The following is a 19,478-nucleotide window of genomic DNA, read 5'->3' on the forward strand; positions in this document are numbered from 1 at the left end:
TTCATGCCGCAGGGAAATCCAACTCTACGTGGACTCGTCAGGCATCTCCATGGACTCGAGCACGTTCATCAGAACCTTCCTGCACTGTCTCCGGTAGTGATACGCCATGAGCTGATTCCGCGTCGCCTCGGCTTCCTCCATCTCGAACTCGGACTGATCCAGCCGCTCGAGTTCCTGAAGGACCTTGTTCTGGATGATGGCGACGGTCTGGAACAGGACCGGCTGGAACGCCGGCGCGACATCCCCCGTCAACACCTTCCGCAGCCGCTCCAGATCCGCATCAACACCCTCGGGGACAGAGAGCATCTCCTCCCGCTGCTCGGCGGTCGTCTGCGCGAGGACCAGCTCCCAGACCATGGTATCCTGCACATGCCGAAACGGCGGCAGGATCCTTTCTGCGTCGACGTCGCCGAGCATCCGCCCAGACCTCGCCGCCACAGAGCTCGGGTCGGCGACAGGCCGAAGGGAGATGAGATAATCCCTGGCCTTGGCGGCACCGGCGCTCTCTTCCGCTGCGGGTTTCGCACCCCGCCTCTGGACGTGGACGTAGTCATTGTGCAGATCCGCCGACTCGGGAACCCGGAAGCCGTACGCGAGCATCAGCTCGGCGTTGGTCTTGGTCGTGCCGTAGTTGTTAAACACCTGGGCCCCGGGCGCGTAGGCGTCCAAGGTGCGCAGGGCGCACTTGTTAGCTTCTCCGTCGGCGTCCCAGGCGATTCTAGCCGTGGGCGCGTGGTTCCCGACATCGAAGAGGGGCAGCAGCAGGGAAAAGTCGTCGACGGCGCATCCCTCGGGCAGCGAGAGCGTCTTCTGGCACGCGGCGGGGATGACGAGGGACGGGCGGAAGCTGCGGCTGGTAAAGATGCAGTAGGCCCAATTGTAGAGGAGGCGTGTGTAGTCGTGGCGCGTGGGGTCGTCGCCGAAGGCGGCGATGGCGTGCTTGAACTCGGCTTTCAGACGGGTCTTGATCTCGGCGATGGCGACGTGGACGTTGGTGTCCTCGAGCAGCTCGACGTCGTCGGATGGCCAGAGCGGCGGCAGGATCCAGGACTGGAGGTGCTGTGGCTGTGGGAGGGTCCTGATGTAGGGGTGCCAGAATGACTCTTTGCCGAGGAGGTATTGTTGGATGAGGAAGAAGCGGCCAATGACATGCGGCGGGACGGAGTTGAGGAATGAGGGAGGAAAGGGGCTGGAAGAGTTGGTCGTGGTGGTGTCGTCGTGATGGAAGCCTGGGCTGGGTGTGATGGTGGCGTTGAGATAGGACAGCGTCAGGTTCAGGGGGCAGGTGACGATGGTCTCGCCCGGATTGACGCCGGCGCCGTCGGGGGAGACGCGGAAGGAATTGCCGGTGCTGGGGTCGTTGTAGACCTCGACTGACGGGTGGAGGGCGGCCCCGTGGGATCTGGCCCAGCTCACTAGCTCTTCCATCGTGGAATGATAGCGCAAGACGATGGTGTGTTGGGAATGCGAGTGGTTACGGAGCAGGGCCTGGTCCTCCTGTTTAAGCCAAGTGATGCAACTGTCACGGTCTTGTCCAATGCCGAACCCTCCACGACTTAGCTCGCGATTCCTTTGACGGAGGTGTGTGGGATAGACGGACTGATTGGGCTGGTCAACAATCAGATTTTTTCTCAGCTTCGGTGTCCGAGGTGCGGGGTAGTAAAAACAAGGTGAAGGTGGGGGTTGTTCACCGAGGCGAGACAAAGTGACGCCAGCTGAGCCATTGGTGGAGAAGGTGATCGGGTATTTTCGAGCAGATCCGTCCTGCAGGGTCCATACGATGGCGCGATGCAGGTCCATCCTTGTTAGCAGTTCGTCTAATGCTCGCGCCAGTCAAACCTTCGCCGACGACATGCCCTTCTTGCTTCTGAATGTTGTGGCGCGTTAGCATCGTTCCAGCGATCTTCAACCAGACGAGTGACATATCCCTACGGACAAGCCACAATGTCTTCACTCGGGGTTATCTCTCTACTAGATTCCTCCAGAAACTGAACCATGAAAAGGTAGCTGCTCGAATGACTCGCTACGCGGCCATGATAAGCCTCTCCATCGTTCCATCTGCCAGGCGGCTCTACTGTCGACACACGACCCCAAGCATGTGCTTGAAGCCCGATGGCTTGGCCGAGGAGACTCATTTTCCCTGTGTCAAGGTTCGAAGAATACAAGGGATGGATTGAGGTCCTCTTGCATTCCATCATTGCACATAGAGTTCCAGTAGCGCAAAGATACAGCTATTTCTCCACCATAGCCTGCTCTGGAGTTCCGCACAGTGTTGTGAACCTCGGAAAGCTGTTGAATCCATTCGTTGGCTTTAAGTACGCGCCTCTACGGAAAAGGCACTCCAAGTGGTTGCCAAAAGTCGTAGCTCATGATCTGGTTTGAAATGAATGGGGTCGAACACGATACGAGAACCTTTGACTTCCAACAACAAGTGCACTACCACATTCTACACCTAAACTCAAGGTTTCCAATATGAGTATTGCAACAAGATAGCTACAAACGATTGTATGAATTGGGCTCTCAGAGCATAAGTACTTGGATCCTTTGGCACCATTGATTGTTGGCAGTAACTTGTTACCCGCAAACCATGCATCTGCATAAGAATGGCCTAATTATTTCCATTGGGATTGGGTGCTAAACTACCCAGTCAGCGGTGGAAGAGGTGAGTTTTAAGGCCGCCTAGTTGTCACCGAAGACGAAAAGCTTGAAAACAACATTCAAGGTTGAAGACAAATATTTCCAAAAGGCTGAGACAAATCGCTCTTCAAAAAGAGCTCAACCAGAGTGTTTGAGAAGCCCACCAAACTGCCATGTCGGGGCTGGAACAGGACGACATCCCGAGTGAGCGGCCAATCCTTTAGAAAATCCAACAGAATGTCCGCATTCCCCATGCTGACTATCCGGCATCGAACTCCCGGGTACCAGTCCAGGCTCCATTCCCTTTTGGGACGCGTACTGTCCCGTTGGTTCTTCGTTTGCGGCGACCAACGCCAATGGGACCTTGTAGGGGGCCTCCGCAAATTGCCAGGGGCCCATGTTCCAATAGACGCGACTGCAAACCGAACTGGCAATTCCTCTCGATCGCTTGGAGAGCAGGTAATTGTCTCAATTCTCCACCGCTCTTTTCTCGAGCCTCGATTCTCCAATTCGGACTTGACTGCAGAAACCTCAAAAGCCACCTACGTCTTGCTCCGCCCCTCTTCTCCGCGTTCTTGCGCCGCTCGAGCTCGAGCAATGGCTTCACACCTTCCGCCCTTCGGCACCGGCCCCGCCGGCGCCGCCGCCGCCGGCGCCCCCACGGCCTTCACACCCTTCGCCTCGGCCCCGGACAGCGACATGGAACTGATCCCCGGAGACGACGACGAGAACGGCTACCCCCACTCGGACGACGGCTACGCCTCCGCGTCCGACGCCGGCGTCGCGGGCGACGGCACCTACTCCTTGACGCCCAGCGTCACCGACTTTGTCTACCAGGATGGCCGCAGTTTTCATCGTTTCCGCGAGGGTCGCTACCACTTCCCCAACGACGAGCCCGAGCAGCGTCGAGAGCTCATGAAGCACGACGCCATGATGCTCCTCCGCAACGCACGGCTGCACTACGCTCCGCTGCAGAATCCGCAGAGGATCCTCGATGTGGGAACGGGAGTAGGCGCGTGGGCCGAGGAGAGTGAGTACTTCTCATGTGCAACTGTTTGCGCATGCCTTTGAGGGTATGCGCGCTGCGGTTATATGCCCACGACGGATGCTTATAAACGTGCAGTGGGCGATATGTATCCAGGGGCTGCCATCATCGGCCTCGACCTGAGTCCGATTCAGTTCCTGATGCTGCCGCCAAACGTCACTTTCATCATAGACGACGCTGAAGACGAATGGGACGACCCTCCCAACACGCTGGACTTTGTACGCCTAGGAAACATGGCCCCCTCGATCCGTGACTGGCCGAGACTGTTCCGGAGCGCATACACGTAAGGCACACTATTTCATCCCCCGTCAGTTGTTTTTGTGGTCTTTCTTCGTAGGCCTTGCGGCTTCTCAAGGCGTACCTTTCCAACCATGCGTGCAGATCCCTCAAACCAGGCGGCTGGATCGAGCTCCACGAGTTCCGCTGGGTATACAGCTGCGACGACGGCACCATGCCCGCAGACTACGCCCCGGCTCGCATGGTGGGCCACCTCAAAGAGGCCCTGCGGCTCTCTGACACGGACATGAACGCCGCGGAGCGGAACCCAGAGCGTCTCCGCGACGCCGGCTTCGTCAACATCAAGCACACGGTGAAGAAGGTGGCCGTCGGGCCCTGGCCCAAGGACGATACCAAAAAGTTCATCGGCCTGCTGACGCACGACGTCATCTACGAGGGCCTCGAGGCCATCACGCTGCGCCCGTTTGTGAACATTCTGAAGTGGTCGCATGGCGAGGTCGCGAGCTTTCTGGACGAGGTGCGCAGGGACCTCAAGAACCCTTCGGTGCACGCCTATGTGTATTTTCACGTTCTCATCGGTCAGAAACCGTTTTTTCCAATGACGCGGTGATACCATTTGCTTTGGGCTGGTGTTTTGGCTGGGGTTTGGGTTCGTGGGCTGCGGGCTTCTGGGTTTTTGGAAGGAGTTCGAGGAGAACCGGTTGGGAGATGGCATGCTAATTAATTGAGGCGCACCCTCTCCTACTACATCAAGAGGTTCAAAAAACATGTGAAATTAGAATATTCTCTCAGTTTACCGTGCAAAATTGTGAGTTGCCTGTTGGGGAACAGAATCTGCCTTGCTGTTTGTGTGTCGGCCGGGGACGTTGCAGCTCCCGAAACCGATAAAAGGCAAACATGGTTCTATCTCCTAGACTGCAAAATCATTCAAATAGCGGTCTTGCTCACTGCAGAAATCGGAAAACAGATGGTTGTGTAGACATGTGCTTTGTTGCAACCTCACCGCGTGCCTGCGATGATGGCAACCCCACGTCTGAGATGTAGCGGGGTCAACGGAGTGGGAGGATCCTTGGCACCCCACGCTTTTGAGGTGCCCTGGCAGGTTCGAGAACAGCACCCGAAGCATCCAAGTCGAACCCTTTGGAAAAGAACAACATGATCTGACAAAAACTGGAGAAGTAACGTATCACGGAGGTGATGAGTCGTTTGGATACGTAGCCATCGTACGATGTGAACGACATCTGAAGCCGACTGTGCGGCATGAAGTAATTTCTCACCGTAACCCGACTTTGGCTCGATTTGGTGAGCTGCAGTTGATCATGCCGGCAACCCAGCGGCTTTTCACTCATTTCCCACACCTGGCTGGGTGCGTCATGCGCCACCATCCCAATCTGATGAGACTATTGAGCTGTCTGTTTTGCCGCCGAAATCTCTTAGCTACAAATATTGCTAACTGAATGTGAGTCTTTGCATCTTGAACTTGTCTTCGAGAGGTCTGGTTTGCACAATCCCATTCAACACCAATCGTGCTTCGTGGAAACGCTGGTCTCATCGGCCAGGTTCAAGGCAGCATGCTAGGGCTGATCAATGAACATTCATGGAAAAACTCGGTCTAGCGACTGGAATTGTCGCGGAGAGACAGACCTAAACAGCGAGAGACGAAAGAGCCATGGGAAAAGCAACACTGACGGCGAAGAAGCTGAGCTTCAGGCTCAGGGGTGTTCCCGTAGCATTGCATGGCGGGGTCGGAGTCTGGCGTCGTGATGGAGGTAGCTGCGGAGCTGCTGCTGCACATACACTACGCCCCCTTCCCGTGCCGAATCAATGTCGGGGATTGCAGGAGATCCCAGGCGTAAGTTGATCTGGGCGCCACGGCGAAGGGTTGAGGAGCCGATAGCAATGCTTTTTTTCTGATGCGGAGAAACTGGTCAGAGGCTGTTTCAAGGACGGTTGATCAACGATCGCCGGCGCTCACCAAACTGCGTGTTCCTAGCGGCGCACGCCAAACGGCCAACAACAGGTTCCTTAAAGACCCTTAGCAGCTACAAAACCCACGTTGCACCGACCCAAAAGTAGCCGCTGCGGAAGCTGCGGAGCCCGAGGGCGGCAGGGGTCAGTCTCGTACTACCATCTGTACAGGTACGCCACCGCAATGGTTGGGGTGCAGCTCGAGTTTGGACCAAGGTAGACCATGCCATTGTCTGCCTCGGCGTGCAGAGCGAGTACAGGGAGGGGGGGTTCGCTGCAGCCAGCGTCGGGCAACGAAAAGGGAATCCCATTGAGCTAAAGCTCGGGTCTTTGAGCCGTTGTGAAAGCCTCAACCAGCTGAGCCTTGTGATGTCATGTTCGGAGAGCTCATCGAGGTCCGCCATGTTACAGTGGTGTTTGGCAGTCGACGGCAGTTTAGCTGGGAGTTGATAAGCAACGCCCATCTGGCTCTCGTCAATCTCAGTCGACCAAAGAGGGTGTGCTCGAGAAAGAGGGCTGCCGGCAGCCGCAAGCCGGAGGCAAAATGCGATGACATTCGTTGGATGTGCGTAGACCCGGCCAACATTGACCGGTCGCTCGGGTACTATCGTGTGTTGGTTGGCCAATGGACATAGTGGGCGGTTGAGGGTAACAATCCAGTAGGAATGGTTCCCCGGAGTCCCATGGCTCAATGAGTGGCGTCTTCCAACATGACTTCACAAGCCAAAAAACTGTGATTTGAGGTGGGCTGTCTGCTCACCGACTCTTTCAGGGCGAATGGAGCAGAGCTTTGCTTGGGAATGAAGTATTTGAGTTGTGATGCGTGGTGTTGCCATGCTTTGCGTGCGTGCGTGGCTGATTCGGCCGTTCGGGTTGGTTGTGCATAGCGGGGAGAGACACTGGTGTGACGTCTTCAGATTGAATCATCGGAGAGAAGCTATTGCCGTGCTCTAAAGGTTATGTAGTTGCAGAGGTATATAGACTGATCTGATGTCTGGATTGCCGATTTCTCCATTTGATGGAGCAGGTGAGGTTTACAGAGACACCGATGCCAATGACCGTGTCACATGCCCCGAAGAATTGCGGGAAAGAGCAGAATACGTCTTTTCACTCGAAGTTCGTAAAGGTCGGTCTTACCGTGTGAGCGAAGCTCTCAGGGTGGTTGCACGGTGGCGTTGTGGCAGCGAGGCTAAGGCGCGGGGGTGGAGCCCATTGTTCGCATGACGGCAGGAGCAAGGCGGCAGGCAGCTCAGGAATTGGAAGATAGGAAGGCGCCGTTGGATGTCCGCATCGTTTGACGGTTGGGAATCAAAAGAGGTTTCGGTTCAGTGACGAATTACAAGGCAAATATTGCCTCTGGTCTGTCCATTAACCTCCATGTCCACTAGCCAGTGTAAGCTGGAGTGCTTGCAGAAACAAGGACACAGCGGTCGAATTCTACATCAACTGCCTTACCCGCCTTACCGTCCCTTGCTTTAATTACTTGGGATAGCATGCACGGCAAGTTTGCAGTCTCGGGCATGGGCCTCCCTGCTGTAGTGATGCTACTACATGTCAGCTTCGCCCACCTTAATCATCTATGTGCTCGGGATTGGGTGAAGTCATGTAACCGTGGTTTCCGGGATGAGTGCTCAACAGCATATTTCCAAGACGGATGGAGGGCCAACGATGATGGAGTGTGCGACATCGATTACGCACAGAACAGGGGACCGAGAAGCTGCCCACGTCCGCCCGCGGGGGTGGACTTTCCTCCATCGTCTTAGCCCGTTCCCTCATGCGGTAACAGAGCATGTATGCTGCACCCGAGTGTCCTGGCGTTCACACAAGAAGTGTCGAATGCCTGTCTTGCCCTGCGTCACCATTGCATGCAGGCTTTTGGGGCTCCGCAGGTGCAGTCCCACGGGACAATTGAGATGGGGTTCTTAAAAGGCACCTGGCCTGGAGTGGGGAGTGGGAAGAGGCGAGATGGTGGGAGGTGCTGTGTCGGGTGGGTGACCTGACGTTGCCTGACGGTTCACGGCCGGCCCCACTTGGCCGTTGCCCGTCCGAAGGTACCGGTCGGGGAATAGTCTTCCCCTCGCCTCCATTCTCGACATGGCCTGACCGTACCGTATCTATTGCTGTAGCCTGATTGCCGTTCTGCTTTCTGCCCATGTCGGCCTGCAGTAAGCTTGCACAGTATAGACACGCCTCGTGAGATTAGACCAAAAGGGCGCCTCGTTTCCTTAAGCTTCAATAATGTACATGGAGTACCTCCTCCACCTTGGCCATGGCTCCGTCTTCGAGTGAGTCTCCTTCCCCTCATTCCTCCTTACCCCCACCCCATCAACGTTGTCTCCTGCTCGCTGGCGCAGATACGGCAGGATCGTCCCACGGTCGCTTCCCCAACCTGGACGACCACCCTCACCTGCTTATCTGACTTCCCGTTTTCGTACTCTCGCCTTGTTACCGCCTCCCAGCCCTGTCTCGTTCCCCTTCTCCTCTCCACTCCTCTCGTCAACTCTCAGTCGGTCACGCTCATTCCCAACCCCAAGCACAAAAACCTCTCTCTTCCCAGTCCCCCTCTTCCGATTCTGCCTCTCATTATCATCCTGGAGCCTCAGGTCTATGGATTGAACATTATAGACGACTCTGTTAAGCTTCCTTTTGCCTCTTCATCCGCACCGATCCGCAGCTTCGATTCAACCATCGACAATCATACAGCTGAACGTCGCCATCATGGCCAACCCGAAGCAACCAGGTCGTCAATTTTCCTTGGGCGCCTCCGCGCACCGCAGGAGACAGATGAGCACTATGCACGAGCAGGGTAATCATTTTGGCCCAGCTCTAACTGTAAGTCATCACTCGTCTCTCTTTGTTCATGAACCGACCTTCCCCGCATGTCCCAGCACCGGTCCCTCTTCAGGCCATTTCCAGCTTGGCTCACGACATTGAACTGCAAACCCCGCTCGACGGAGCTATGTTGCTCTTCATTGTTTTACTTCGGTCCCGGTCGCATCGAGATGATGTCCCAGTTCACTGCCCCACGGTCCCAATTCAGACTCCTTCCCGGCTAACACCATCATGACAGACTCTCTATTGCGGCATCTCTGCCGTCTTCGCCGACTCTCACACGGCTGTTGTGGCCCTCGCAATCCACGACACCGTCTACCTGATTGACTTCACTGTCAAGTACATCAATCTCGACGATGCCACGCAAACGGGTAACGATGCCATTGCCGACTACGTGATCAATACCCTTGAGGATTATGAGCATACAAACTTCTCTAAGTTCATTGGTGCCGGTTTGCCCATGACTCTCAAATATATGAGCCAGACTCTATGCTCACGTCTCTGGCTCGACCTCGACATCGTTCCCGTTGTTTTGCGTCCCGACGACGAGCACAAGGAGAAGAGCTTCTGGGACATCAAGCGAGTTGACGAGCAAGCAGACTCCATGGCTCGCAAGTGCATCATGTAGGTTGCCCGCCCGATATCCAATTACTTTTGGAAACTTGATGAGATCATTCACTGACAGCTCTTCGGCAGGAATTTTGGTCCGTCTCTGGTTCCACTCCTTCAAGTGGGCTGGAGAGGTGTCGTCCAGACCGACGCCGGCTTCCGCGTGCAGCTCAACACGGTACAGAACCACAAAGACACTTGCGGCGCCCCAACTTGGGATACCACCATGCTTTATGCCAAGAAACTTCGCGAGAACAAGATCAAGATCGCCTTCTTCAGCAGTACCCCTCAGGGAGGCGGCGTCGCCTTGATGCGACACGCCCTCGTTCGGTTTGCGCGTCTCATTGGCGTTGATCTGACTTGGTATGGTACGTTTTCCCAGCAAGGAACAGGATTGCTTTGCCCTTGGAGAGTCGTATGGATCTGACATCATAGCTAGTACCCAAGCCAAGGCCTGGCGTTTTTAGGATTACCAAGAACATTCACAACATCCTCCAGGGTGTAAGCCATCCTGATCAGCGCATCTCAGCCGAGGAGAAGCAGTCCATTATCGATTGGATCACGGAAAATGCGAACCGCTACTGGCTGTCCGAAGGAGGCCCTCTGCGACCTCCAGAAGAGGGTGGTGCCGACGTGGTCATGGTGAGCTCTCTCCAATCGCATTCCCCACTCTCCCCAGCTGTCGTCTCCAAATCCACCTGCCCCTCCCCCACTTGCACAGCTGATTACCCCTCCACGGGTGCATGCGAAGTGGGATGATCCCACCCAAGCTGTTCTCTCGGGTCTGCCCCACCCCTCTTCCACTTTGACACGGCGTTCCTGCATCAGACAGTTTTTGGCTTCGATCAAGAACTGCAGCTGACATGTGTGTTTTCTCCAGATTGACGACCCCCAAATGCCTGGCTTGATTCCTCTGATCAAGAAGATTACCCCTGACCGGCCCGTTCTTTACAGATCCCATATCCAGATCCGCAGCGACCTGACTGCAAAGGCTGGGTCGCCTCAGGAAGACATCTGGAGCTTCTTGTGGAGCAACATACAGCATGCCGACATGTTCATCAGCCACCCCATTCCCATCTTTGTGCCGAACACGGTGCCTCGAAAGAAGGTGGTCTACTTCCCGGCTACCACCGACTGGCTTGACGGCTTGAACAAGCCTTTGAACAGATGGGATACGGGCTACTACGGCCACATCTACAACAATGCTTGTCGCAACCAGGGAATGACTGAGCTTCAGTGGCCGGCCCGCAAGTACATCATCCAGGTGGCTCGCTTCGATCCCTCCAAGGGCATCCCTACCGTCATTGATTCTTATGCCGAATTTCGGCGGTTGCTGGAAGAAAAAGGCGAGACTGACATCCCGCAGCTTGTTGTTTGCGGCAATGGCTCCGTTGACGACCCCGATGCCAGCATGATTTATGACCAGACGATGAACCAGCTCGAGAAACACTACCCTCATCTAGTTACAGATTGCAGCATCATGCGTCTCGAGCCCAACGACCAGCTTCTCAACACGGTCATTGCCAACGCTCATGTTGTCCTCCAGCTCTCCACCCGCGAAGGTTTTGAGGTCAAGGTCTCTGAGGCTTTGCATGCCGGTCGACCGGTCATTGCCACGCGGGCAGGCGGCATTCCCCTCCAGGTCAAGGACAATGTCAATGGCTTCTTGGTGGAGCCTGGCGACCACAAGACGGTAGCAAGTCATCTCTTGGACCTCTTCACTGACGAGGAGCTGCACAAGAAGATGAGCTATGCCGCCGCCACTGGTGTGAGCGACGAGGTAGGCACTGTCGGAAATGCACTGGGCTGGTTCTACCTAGCCGCCAAATGGGCTGAAGTCGGTGTCAAGCCTGGTCTGCGTGGGGATGAACGCTGGGTTAACGACATGGCCCGAGAAGAAGCCGGCAAGCCTTACTCGGAAGGCGAGAACCGTCTCCCGCGGCACTTTACCCAGAATAAGGACGTTCCCATTGCCTCTGGAAAGGTTAGCGCCCAGAATGGGGAAAACGGCCAGTAAAGGCATGTGACCATGATTTGGCGATTTGGCATGTTATGACGCTGTGCGTTAGGGTTGATGGATCCAGTGCGTTGGGATGTAATGATGAGAAGATTGATTGGCAGGGTCTTTTCTAGAGTGCAATACTCGGTTGTTAGATGAGTTTGTGTTGTGGCGCTCGAATTCAAGTCCCCACTTTGAGTGATTTAGCCGCGATATAATTGATTACGGAGCACTGTTATCGCCGTCGTAGCCGTGTTGTTTGTTTGTGGGAGGTATTGGGCTGATGTTTTGCAAGTGTTCAAACGTGGTGCCAAACAAGGTGCCGGGATGGTCCCAGGCGGCGCCAGATGACGGGCTAGCTGCCGGTAGTTGCCGGTAGCTGTCGATAGCTGTCGATAGCTGTCGGTCACCGCCTGTGCCACGCAAACCCCGGTCGAATTGTCCCACTGCAAACATCTCGAGTCTCACTGCGAATCAGGTAGTTGTCGTGGCTAGCCGCGCGTCCGGAGGATCGACCTCGTGGTGGTTGGATCCTTCCGATTGATAAGCCAAGCCATCAGCTGCCACCTTCTGCGACGGGCTTTTTTTCTGTTTGATTTGTTTTACTTTTTTTTTTGCTTCTCGTCGTCGGTTAAACTGCTCATCCCCTTTTTGGGTTTTTGGCTTCTTTTCTTCGCGTCCAAGCCTAGCCACCAATTCGAGTGAGCAAACATGGTTCACCTGATCTCGGCCGCCGCCTTGGCACTGTACGGTTTCACCTTATCTCCGGCAACGGCCCTCGTCTCGGCCGAGACCTTCTCGGTGCCGCCACCACACTCGGACAAGTCGCATCCTCAGTCGCCATCGTCGGCGGCGTCGTCGTCGTCGTCGTCGTCGTCTTCCGGCTTCGCACCGAGCCCGGACCACGCTCGCGAGAATGCCGTGCACATCTTTAACGAGGTGCACTCGGCCATGCGGCAGTGGGGGTCCTCGCTGCACCACAACGGCATGGGGCTGATCCCCGCGACGGTGCCCAAGGGCACGGTCCTGTACCACGGAACGAGGTCGAACAGCACGCCTGAGGAGTTCGAGTGGCTGGCGTTCGAAATGGAGCATTCTGAAAACTTTGCGAGGAGCTGGAGGAAGGGACGCGGGATGCCGCCGCCAGGGCCGCCGGGAAAGGGGAAGGGGAAGCTGCCGGGTGGAGGGGGGCCGCCTGGAGGTCCACGTGGCGGCCAGCCAATTATCCCCATGGTAGAAGGACAGAAGCCACTTGTGGAAGACGACGACAAACGACCTCCGAGGGGACCCGGGGGACCGGGTGGGCCTGCCCGGGGGTACTTACACATGTACCGCGCCAATCGGGACCTGAAGCTGCTGTACATTGACGGCATGTCCGCCGGGAAAACGGGCATGGGCACGCTTGACACGCAAGACTCCTTGCTGCGTGGAATCGACAATGCCCCTGGATTTGGAGAGTACGAACGCGCGAGTGATCTCTGCAAAGCCGTCAAGGGATGGGGCCTCGACGGAGTCATCAGGATGGAGATTGGGTTCGAGTCGATTTACTGCGACTTCTCGGACGGGTTGGATCTTCTCTCGGTGCTGAGGCGACCGTGGAACGACCAGGTTGAGGGAGAGTACGGGATAGACATGTTTGAATGGGCGAGGGCCGTCGGGCAGAGGTATGATGGCATCGGCGCCGGGCGAGTGAAGTTGGACTTTGGGGGGATGGTAAGCGGCCTTTGGTATCCTCTGAACGTGTCCAACCCGAACGGGCGGAGGGATATGCCGAGGCTAGGACAACTTGCGGAAGAGGAGAGGAGGGTGATCCTCGGCAGAGTTGAGGAGATTGTAAAGGGGGCCAAGTGGAACGATGGCAAGGTCGACTGGCAAGGCATCGTCGACATGATTGTCTCAAGATACGCGGACCGCATCGAGGCGATGGCAGACGAGAGCTCCGTCGAAGACTACAGGGAGTTCCTGAGCCAGGTTCTGGTCGTGACCAACACGTTTGTGGATTATCCGCAAGACGAATATGACTCTGCAGTGGGGGCTGCGGTGCGGGGGGAGGACGAACACGTCAAGGAGGCGAGGGAGAGGTGTGCGAAGCACTACCTCACGCCGGCCGCGGTGCGGAGAGACGAGTGGACGCCGGAGGACGGCATGATCCACGTCGCCGTCTCTGCCATTGCGGAGCGGATCTGCAAAGACCTGTTCCACGTCCGCGGCCTCGTCCTCGAAGCGGCGCCCAAGTTGGCGGATGCGTTCTCGGAGGCGCAGATCCGCAATGTCGTTGCCGCCGCCGTCCGTGGTGATGACGATGGGAAGCTCGGAAGGGCGGTCGAGCAAGGTCGCGAGGCGATCATGACGCTCAAGGAGGATCTTGGATGGAGCATGTGGAAAAAGTGCAAGCCCGGGTGCGACGTCGCCGAGATCTGCTTCATTGCCATGTGGCCGTTTGGGCTGAAGGAAGACCACTACCACCCGAGTTGTCACAACCGGAGCTCCATGGCCAACAGGGAGGGGCGAGGCGGCGAAAAGGGATATTGGGAGTGGGAGCCTCGGTCTAGGCTGATGGGTTGAGCGGATTTCATGCTATTTAGACTGTTTTGATGTGAGGTTCATCTATGTACGTCTGAGCTTTCTCTGAACCGTTACAATGTGACTTGCCAGTATAATTCGTGGCAGATGCCACAACCCAACAATATCAGTGACAACAGTCGGGGATGGTTGTATATTCGTGACGCCGTTGTCCCTAGTCATCTGTCTGGGGTAGTTGACCGTTGACTGATAAGACTCCATTTGTATAGAACACTATCTTTGATTAACGAATGACAAGCTGCACGGCTTACCAAACTGTCATCTGACGGCCGGCGCTCAAGCTTACACGAGTTACGACGCAGCTTGCATGCGTGGCGATAATCTCAGCATCTGCAGACAACCGGAAATCCCAAGCCAGCGTAGTTAAAGAACAGAAAGCAGAGGCTGCATCGCTTGACCCAGAGATTGTAAAAACAGGCAGCCCGCGGAGAAGGCATCACCAAAGCAACTTGGCTGGAAACCCTCATCACCAGACCCAGCCGGATCCGAGACGCAGTCCCACACAAGGAAGCTTGTACGTCGTTGGACCCAGCAAATCAAGTCCCGTTGGCCAGCCGCGATGGCCGTGAAAACTGGACTCGCAGCTCATCCAAGAATTCCAAATTCCACACCCACAAGTTCCGTATCCTTGAGGCCAAGGAGGACGACCCAAGTCTACGGTTTACCTCGCGTGAGCATCATGGCTCCATCAACCAGCGTCGGCGCGCGACTCCACGTTGCGTTTTTGCGCCAGCGGGGAACATCGCACCTCGCACCTCGGACATCTCGCTATAGCGAGACCTGCGAGGTTCGAAGGGCTAGGAAGATGGAACCATGTGCCAAGATCGGGGTACAGCCGCGCACGGCGCCTCAAAGGCGCGCGCCTTAGTAAAGGATTCCCACAAGTGGCCCGTCGTGCATCGCCAGACCACGCGTATGCCCTAGGCCGTGCAGCCCTGTTCGGCACTCTCTCTCTCTCTCGCAATTGAAACATCCCGTGGTTGGTCCTAACTCAGCAGACAGGTCTGGAACCCTTCCCCTTCCGTGCCCGCATGTCACGGTGCATGGCCCAGAGCAAGGTTTGGCGCGCGGAATGGTACGCTGTGAGGGGTTCTGGTTCTAACGATCCGCCATGCGCGCCCTTTCATTCCGCGGAGACGCTCACCCGCCGGAATGGCCCGGGCATAGGGGGCCGCTGAAATGTGTGGCTTTTGCAAGCTTTTTTTTGGCGCACAGGTTCCGGAAATTCCCTCTTGCCATTAGGTAAACCGGTGGTGGTGTGTTCTGTCAGCCTCCCACGTCTTGGCCAGGCTTCTTCGCGCGCCCTGTCTGATGGTGGTAGCTGCCGCCCTGTTCCCGGTTGGGGATCGGGGGGGCCGTTGGGGATAACGGCCGCACCGCCGAGAAATGTCCAGTCGCTCCAGGAAAAGATGCCATGTCGACATGCAGGGCCGCGCTTGCGATGGTGGAGCACAGGATCGCTCCAGGGCCGAACCCGTTCGGGACTTGGCCACGGGCTGGTGATCAGTGCCCACCACCCCGACCCAGCAAGGGCGCGCTCAACTGTCGCGGCTTTGGAATAGAGCATCAGGCCAGGTTCTGTCATCACGGCTGTTCTCGCAGGGTCCTCGTGTTGATCGCCCTCTTCCAGCACCCACTATTATGAGCCTTTTTTCGGAACGGGCATTCTGGCTAAAGCTGTTTGCTTCCGTGTTTCTGCGAGAATCTGTCAGAAAACGAAAAATTCCAAGGATGTAAGATGAAGCATCTCCGGAGATCTTGTCCGTCCAGCCAGCGACTCGACGCTCGGGTACCCTTTCGCATGAGAGCGATGAATCGCAAAGACGACGATAGATGCGGGGCGGAGAGGTACCATCCGCTCTATTCCCAACTGTGCTGACTAGCAAAAATTGTAACCGCCAAACGACACAGGTGTCTTGTACGGTGCACGACACAACTGACGCCAACAGACGATCCTCACGGGAGTGGCGGTGCGACGTTTGTCTCTCAGCCGTGGATCTTCGCTTTTTCTCATGAAGGTGACACGTCTTTACTCGGGGCACCTCACGTTCCACCCTCCCTTTGCTTGTCCAACTGTCGAATACGGACAACCCAGACAGAGGAACCTCGTAGGTGTCCAACATGGCTACGTAAATCTCCTTATTGTCTGACATCCCATGTGCGCGTCCAACCTATTTACCCCTTGCGGACGGATTAGGCTTTGATAGCAGAGTTTCTAGCGTGCTGCTGTCAGGAACCACGGGCGCCACAGCGCGTGACAACTCAACGCTCCTCTGCGTCCCGTTCTTGGGGTCTCGCCCTCCCTCTCTCTCTCTCTCTCTCTCTCTCTCTCTATGCAGCCGTTGAAGTTAGGCGGCGTTTGGCGTTGGTCATCATGCCGCACTTGCGGGCATGCACCCTCAGACCGCAGATGCGAGGTTTCGAACGATCTTGCAGCTTGCGTCCTAGCTGCCGGCGCTCGGAGCAAGAAACGCACGCAATCGTAACATGTGAGATGTCGTGGTCCGCGTTTTGCAGCCTCGCATTAGTGGTTCTTTGTTTATAGCGGACTGCAGTCGAGCAGCGATTTATTGCCGCTGGGGAATTCGGAGACGTAGCTATGAAAGTGACGCAATTGCATCGTTGCCAGGAAACACAAATACATAGTACACCTCCCCACCTATGAGAACTCTTACTACGGTAGTACGTAGGGGTAAGTATTGAATCCTTGCCGGTAAATGCCACCACTCCCACTGGGGGCTTTGACCCATAGTGGCCAGATGGTACGGTTACTCAGAGTTCACCGCATCAGGGAGTATTGCTGCTTGGGCGGGTTGGTGGAAGGTCAAGCCACATCTACTCTACCATGGGGATTTATTTTTGCCTGTAACCACAGCACGTTCGCAACCAGAGCGGGCCCTACCGGTAGCCCACTCATGACTTCAAGGCAGTCGGTCCCCGAAGGTTCCGCCCGCACCAAAGGTCAGGGGTGCCCCCCGGCCGCTAGATCCCGCCGTCATGTGTGCCACCACCGTACGTGCTGCCGCCGCGGAGATGCAAGATCCGACAACGCGTGGGCATCCCCGACGTCAGGCCACCGGCAAGAGGATGATACGGAGCTCCCAAAACTTTTTTGTGGAGGCCGGACGAGAACAACGCATGGTTCTACACTGCGGTGGGATAATCGCCGCGGACCATAGAGGTGATGGAGATTTGTCAATGGCAGCGTCGTGCCATGACATATGGTGCAACCCGTGCGGATTCGTCTGGATAAATACCGCCGGCCGTCCCTCCCATGCATCTGAAACGACAAGAGAGAACTCGGTATTCCAGACATCAGACTCTTTTCCCGGCTTTCCTGCCACACACGGACGACAAGAAACGTTAGTCATCACACTGCCGAGCAGACTTGCTGCAGCACATCATCGTCATCCTCGACATCACCTCCACGACTCATCCTGAGCAGATGCTGGCCTTCTCCTCCAAGGCATCTCGTCTCTTACCAAAGTTGGCTCGTCCCACTCAGCACATTGGCCGATTCTTCTCCAACTCAACCGCCAGAATGGGCCTCACTCAAGACCAGATCAACATCGTCAAGTCGACGGCGCCCGTGCTCAAGGTGCACGGCGAGACCATCACGACCCTGTTTTACAAAGACATGATTGACACCCACCCGGAGCTCAAGAACGTCTTCAGTCTTCGCAACCAAGCCTCCGGCGAGCAGCCCCGGGCACTCGCCCAGTCCGTCCTCGCCTACGCCAGCTACATTGACGATCTGCCCAGGCTCAAGGCCGCCGTGGAGCGCATCGCCCACAAGCACGCCTCACTGTACATCCGCCCCGAACAATACGACATCGTCGGCACCCACCTCATGAAGGCCATTGGTGAGGTCCTGGGGGACGCTCTTACCCCCGAGATCGCCGAGGCTTGGACCGCTGCATACGGCCAGCTCGCGCAGGTCTTCATCGGCCGCGAAGACGAGATGTACCGCGAGGCCGGTCCTTGGACCAACTGGCGCAAGTTCAAGATCATCCGTCGTATCGACGAGTCCGACTCCGTCACCAGCTTCTACCTCGCCCCCTCGGACGGCAGGCTGCCTCTGCCAAAGTACCAGCCCGGCCAGTACATCTCTGTGCAGGTCCCCGTGCCGCAGCTCGGCGGCATCACCCAGCCAAGGCAGTATAGTCTCAGCGACGCTGCCTCCAAGGGAGACTACTACCGCATCAGCGTCAAGCGCGAGGCGACACTCGTCGACGCGCCCCAGGATGACGTGAGCAAGGGCCTGGTTCCCGGCCTGGTTTCCAACCTCCTACACAATGACTTCCAGGTCGGCGACGAGGTCGAGGTGTCGCACCCCCGAGGTGATTTCTTCCTCGACACGGCCCAGGACGATAAGGCGGATGTTCCGCTGGTGTTGCTCTCGGCAGGCGTCGGCGCGACCCCGCTCATGTCCATCCTCAACACGGTGCTGAGCCCCGAGTCCAAGACGCCGAACCGGCCGATCAAGTGGGTACACGTGGCGCGCAACAGCGGCAACCTCGTGTTCGCCAAGCACATCCGAAACCTCACCCGCGAGCGGGAAAACGTCAGCGCACACATCTTCCTCAATGAGGTGAAGCCAGGGGACCAGAAGGGACAGGAGTACGATTACGAGCAGCACCTTGACCTGACGAAACTGCCTCAGGAGGAACTCGGACTATCCGACAATAGGACTGAGTATTATGTCTGTGGGCCGAGGGATTGGATGCTCAAGGTGAGACTGGTGCTCGAGGGCCTGGGTGTTGAGAGGGCGAGAGTGAAGCTGGAGCTGTTTGCTACCGGTGACGTCGACCAGTAGTCGAACGCAAAGATTTGGAAGGAAAAAAAAAGTGGTCAAACAAAGAGAAAGCAAGAAAGATGATTTATGACTGGGATCTTGCGAGGGGGGTGACACAGCGGGGCGGCAGTTTTGTGAGATGGAAATGGTTTCTCTGTGTGGTTTTGTTTTTTATGGCGTGGTAGCCTTGCTTGAGTCGAACGGATAGAAAGATACCTCTCAGATTTTTCCCATTTTTTCTTTGCCTCTAGGAATGTTTTCCCCCTCCCTTATGGTATAGGTGATGAAAGCAAAGGGTCAGGGGTGTTTACTTTTTCGTCTTCTGTCCTTGTTGCGTGACTTGGCCCTCCCTCGGCTGTGGGAGCTGGGCGTTGCTTTTTCCCAGCTTTGTCGTTTCGTGGTGATGGGTTCTGCGAAGAACTCTACTAACGTGTGAAAATTTTGCACGTTTGCGCACAGGCTGGAAACAATCAGGCTTCCAGACGCGAAATGGAATTTTCGGTTGTGTCAAGTTGATGAGCCACGGAGAAGAGATTTGATATCGATTTGTGAAGAATGACAGACGAAGAGTACGCCAACCGTGGTAATTGAACGTGTTGACGGCACAGTCTGTCAGTTTATCGGAAACCAGGGCTCTGTTGTCAGAAACTCTAGCATACCGGCCAAACAACTCGTTCGTTCCAACTGCTATAATGCGCCACGTAAGGCGCCCGCCGTTGAACTATCATCTGAACCTGTGCGGATGAGGGAGACAGGATGGCGTCCGCGAGGGT

General features: G+C 56.2%; 5 protein-coding genes across 5 annotated transcripts; 4 read left to right on the forward strand and 1 right to left on the reverse strand.

Moving 5' to 3' along the window:
* Nucleotides 1–24: 24 nt before the first annotated feature.
* ColSpa_09910 (ribosomal lysine N-methyltransferase set11) lies at nucleotides 25–1,428 on the reverse strand (the record flags this gene model as incomplete). Its single annotated transcript, XM_049276122.1, has 1 exon — nucleotides 25–1,428. One exon carries the CDS (start codon nucleotides 1,426–1,428, stop codon nucleotides 25–27), a length of 1,404 nt encoding a protein of 467 aa, XP_049132079.1.
* A 1,806-nt stretch (nucleotides 1,429–3,234) lies between these two features.
* On the forward strand, nucleotides 3,235–4,529 carry ColSpa_09911 (secondary metabolism regulator LAE1; the record flags this gene model as incomplete). Its single annotated transcript, XM_049276123.1, has 3 exons — nucleotides 3,235–3,667; nucleotides 3,761–3,965; nucleotides 4,064–4,529. 3 exons carry the CDS (start codon nucleotides 3,235–3,237, stop codon nucleotides 4,527–4,529), a joined length of 1,104 nt encoding a protein of 367 aa, XP_049132080.1.
* A 4,076-nt stretch (nucleotides 4,530–8,605) lies between these two features.
* ColSpa_09912 (trehalose-phosphatase) lies at nucleotides 8,606–11,345 on the forward strand (the record flags this gene model as incomplete). Its single annotated transcript, XM_049276124.1, has 5 exons — nucleotides 8,606–8,719; nucleotides 8,958–9,343; nucleotides 9,416–9,696; nucleotides 9,768–9,970; nucleotides 10,209–11,345. 5 exons carry the CDS (start codon nucleotides 8,606–8,608, stop codon nucleotides 11,343–11,345), a joined length of 2,121 nt encoding a protein of 706 aa, XP_049132081.1.
* A 693-nt stretch (nucleotides 11,346–12,038) lies between these two features.
* ColSpa_09913 (uncharacterized protein) lies at nucleotides 12,039–13,892 on the forward strand (the record flags this gene model as incomplete). The annotated part of the gene is made up of 1 exon (XM_049276125.1): nucleotides 12,039–13,892. One exon carries the CDS (start codon nucleotides 12,039–12,041, stop codon nucleotides 13,890–13,892), a length of 1,854 nt encoding a protein of 617 aa, XP_049132082.1.
* Nucleotides 13,893–17,451: 3,559 nt separating this feature from the next.
* On the forward strand, nucleotides 17,452–18,726 carry ColSpa_09914 (flavohemoprotein; the record flags this gene model as incomplete). The annotated part of the gene is made up of 1 exon (XM_049276126.1): nucleotides 17,452–18,726. One exon carries the CDS (start codon nucleotides 17,452–17,454, stop codon nucleotides 18,724–18,726), a length of 1,275 nt encoding a protein of 424 aa, XP_049132083.1.
* Nucleotides 18,727–19,478: the final 752 nt, after the last annotated feature.

The sequence above is a fragment of the Colletotrichum spaethianum genome (genome assembly GCF_022836535.1).
Source record: "Colletotrichum spaethianum MAFF 239500 DNA, contig31, whole genome shotgun sequence".
In the NCBI taxonomy this organism is placed as follows: Eukaryota; Fungi; Ascomycota; class Sordariomycetes; order Glomerellales; family Glomerellaceae; genus Colletotrichum; species Colletotrichum spaethianum.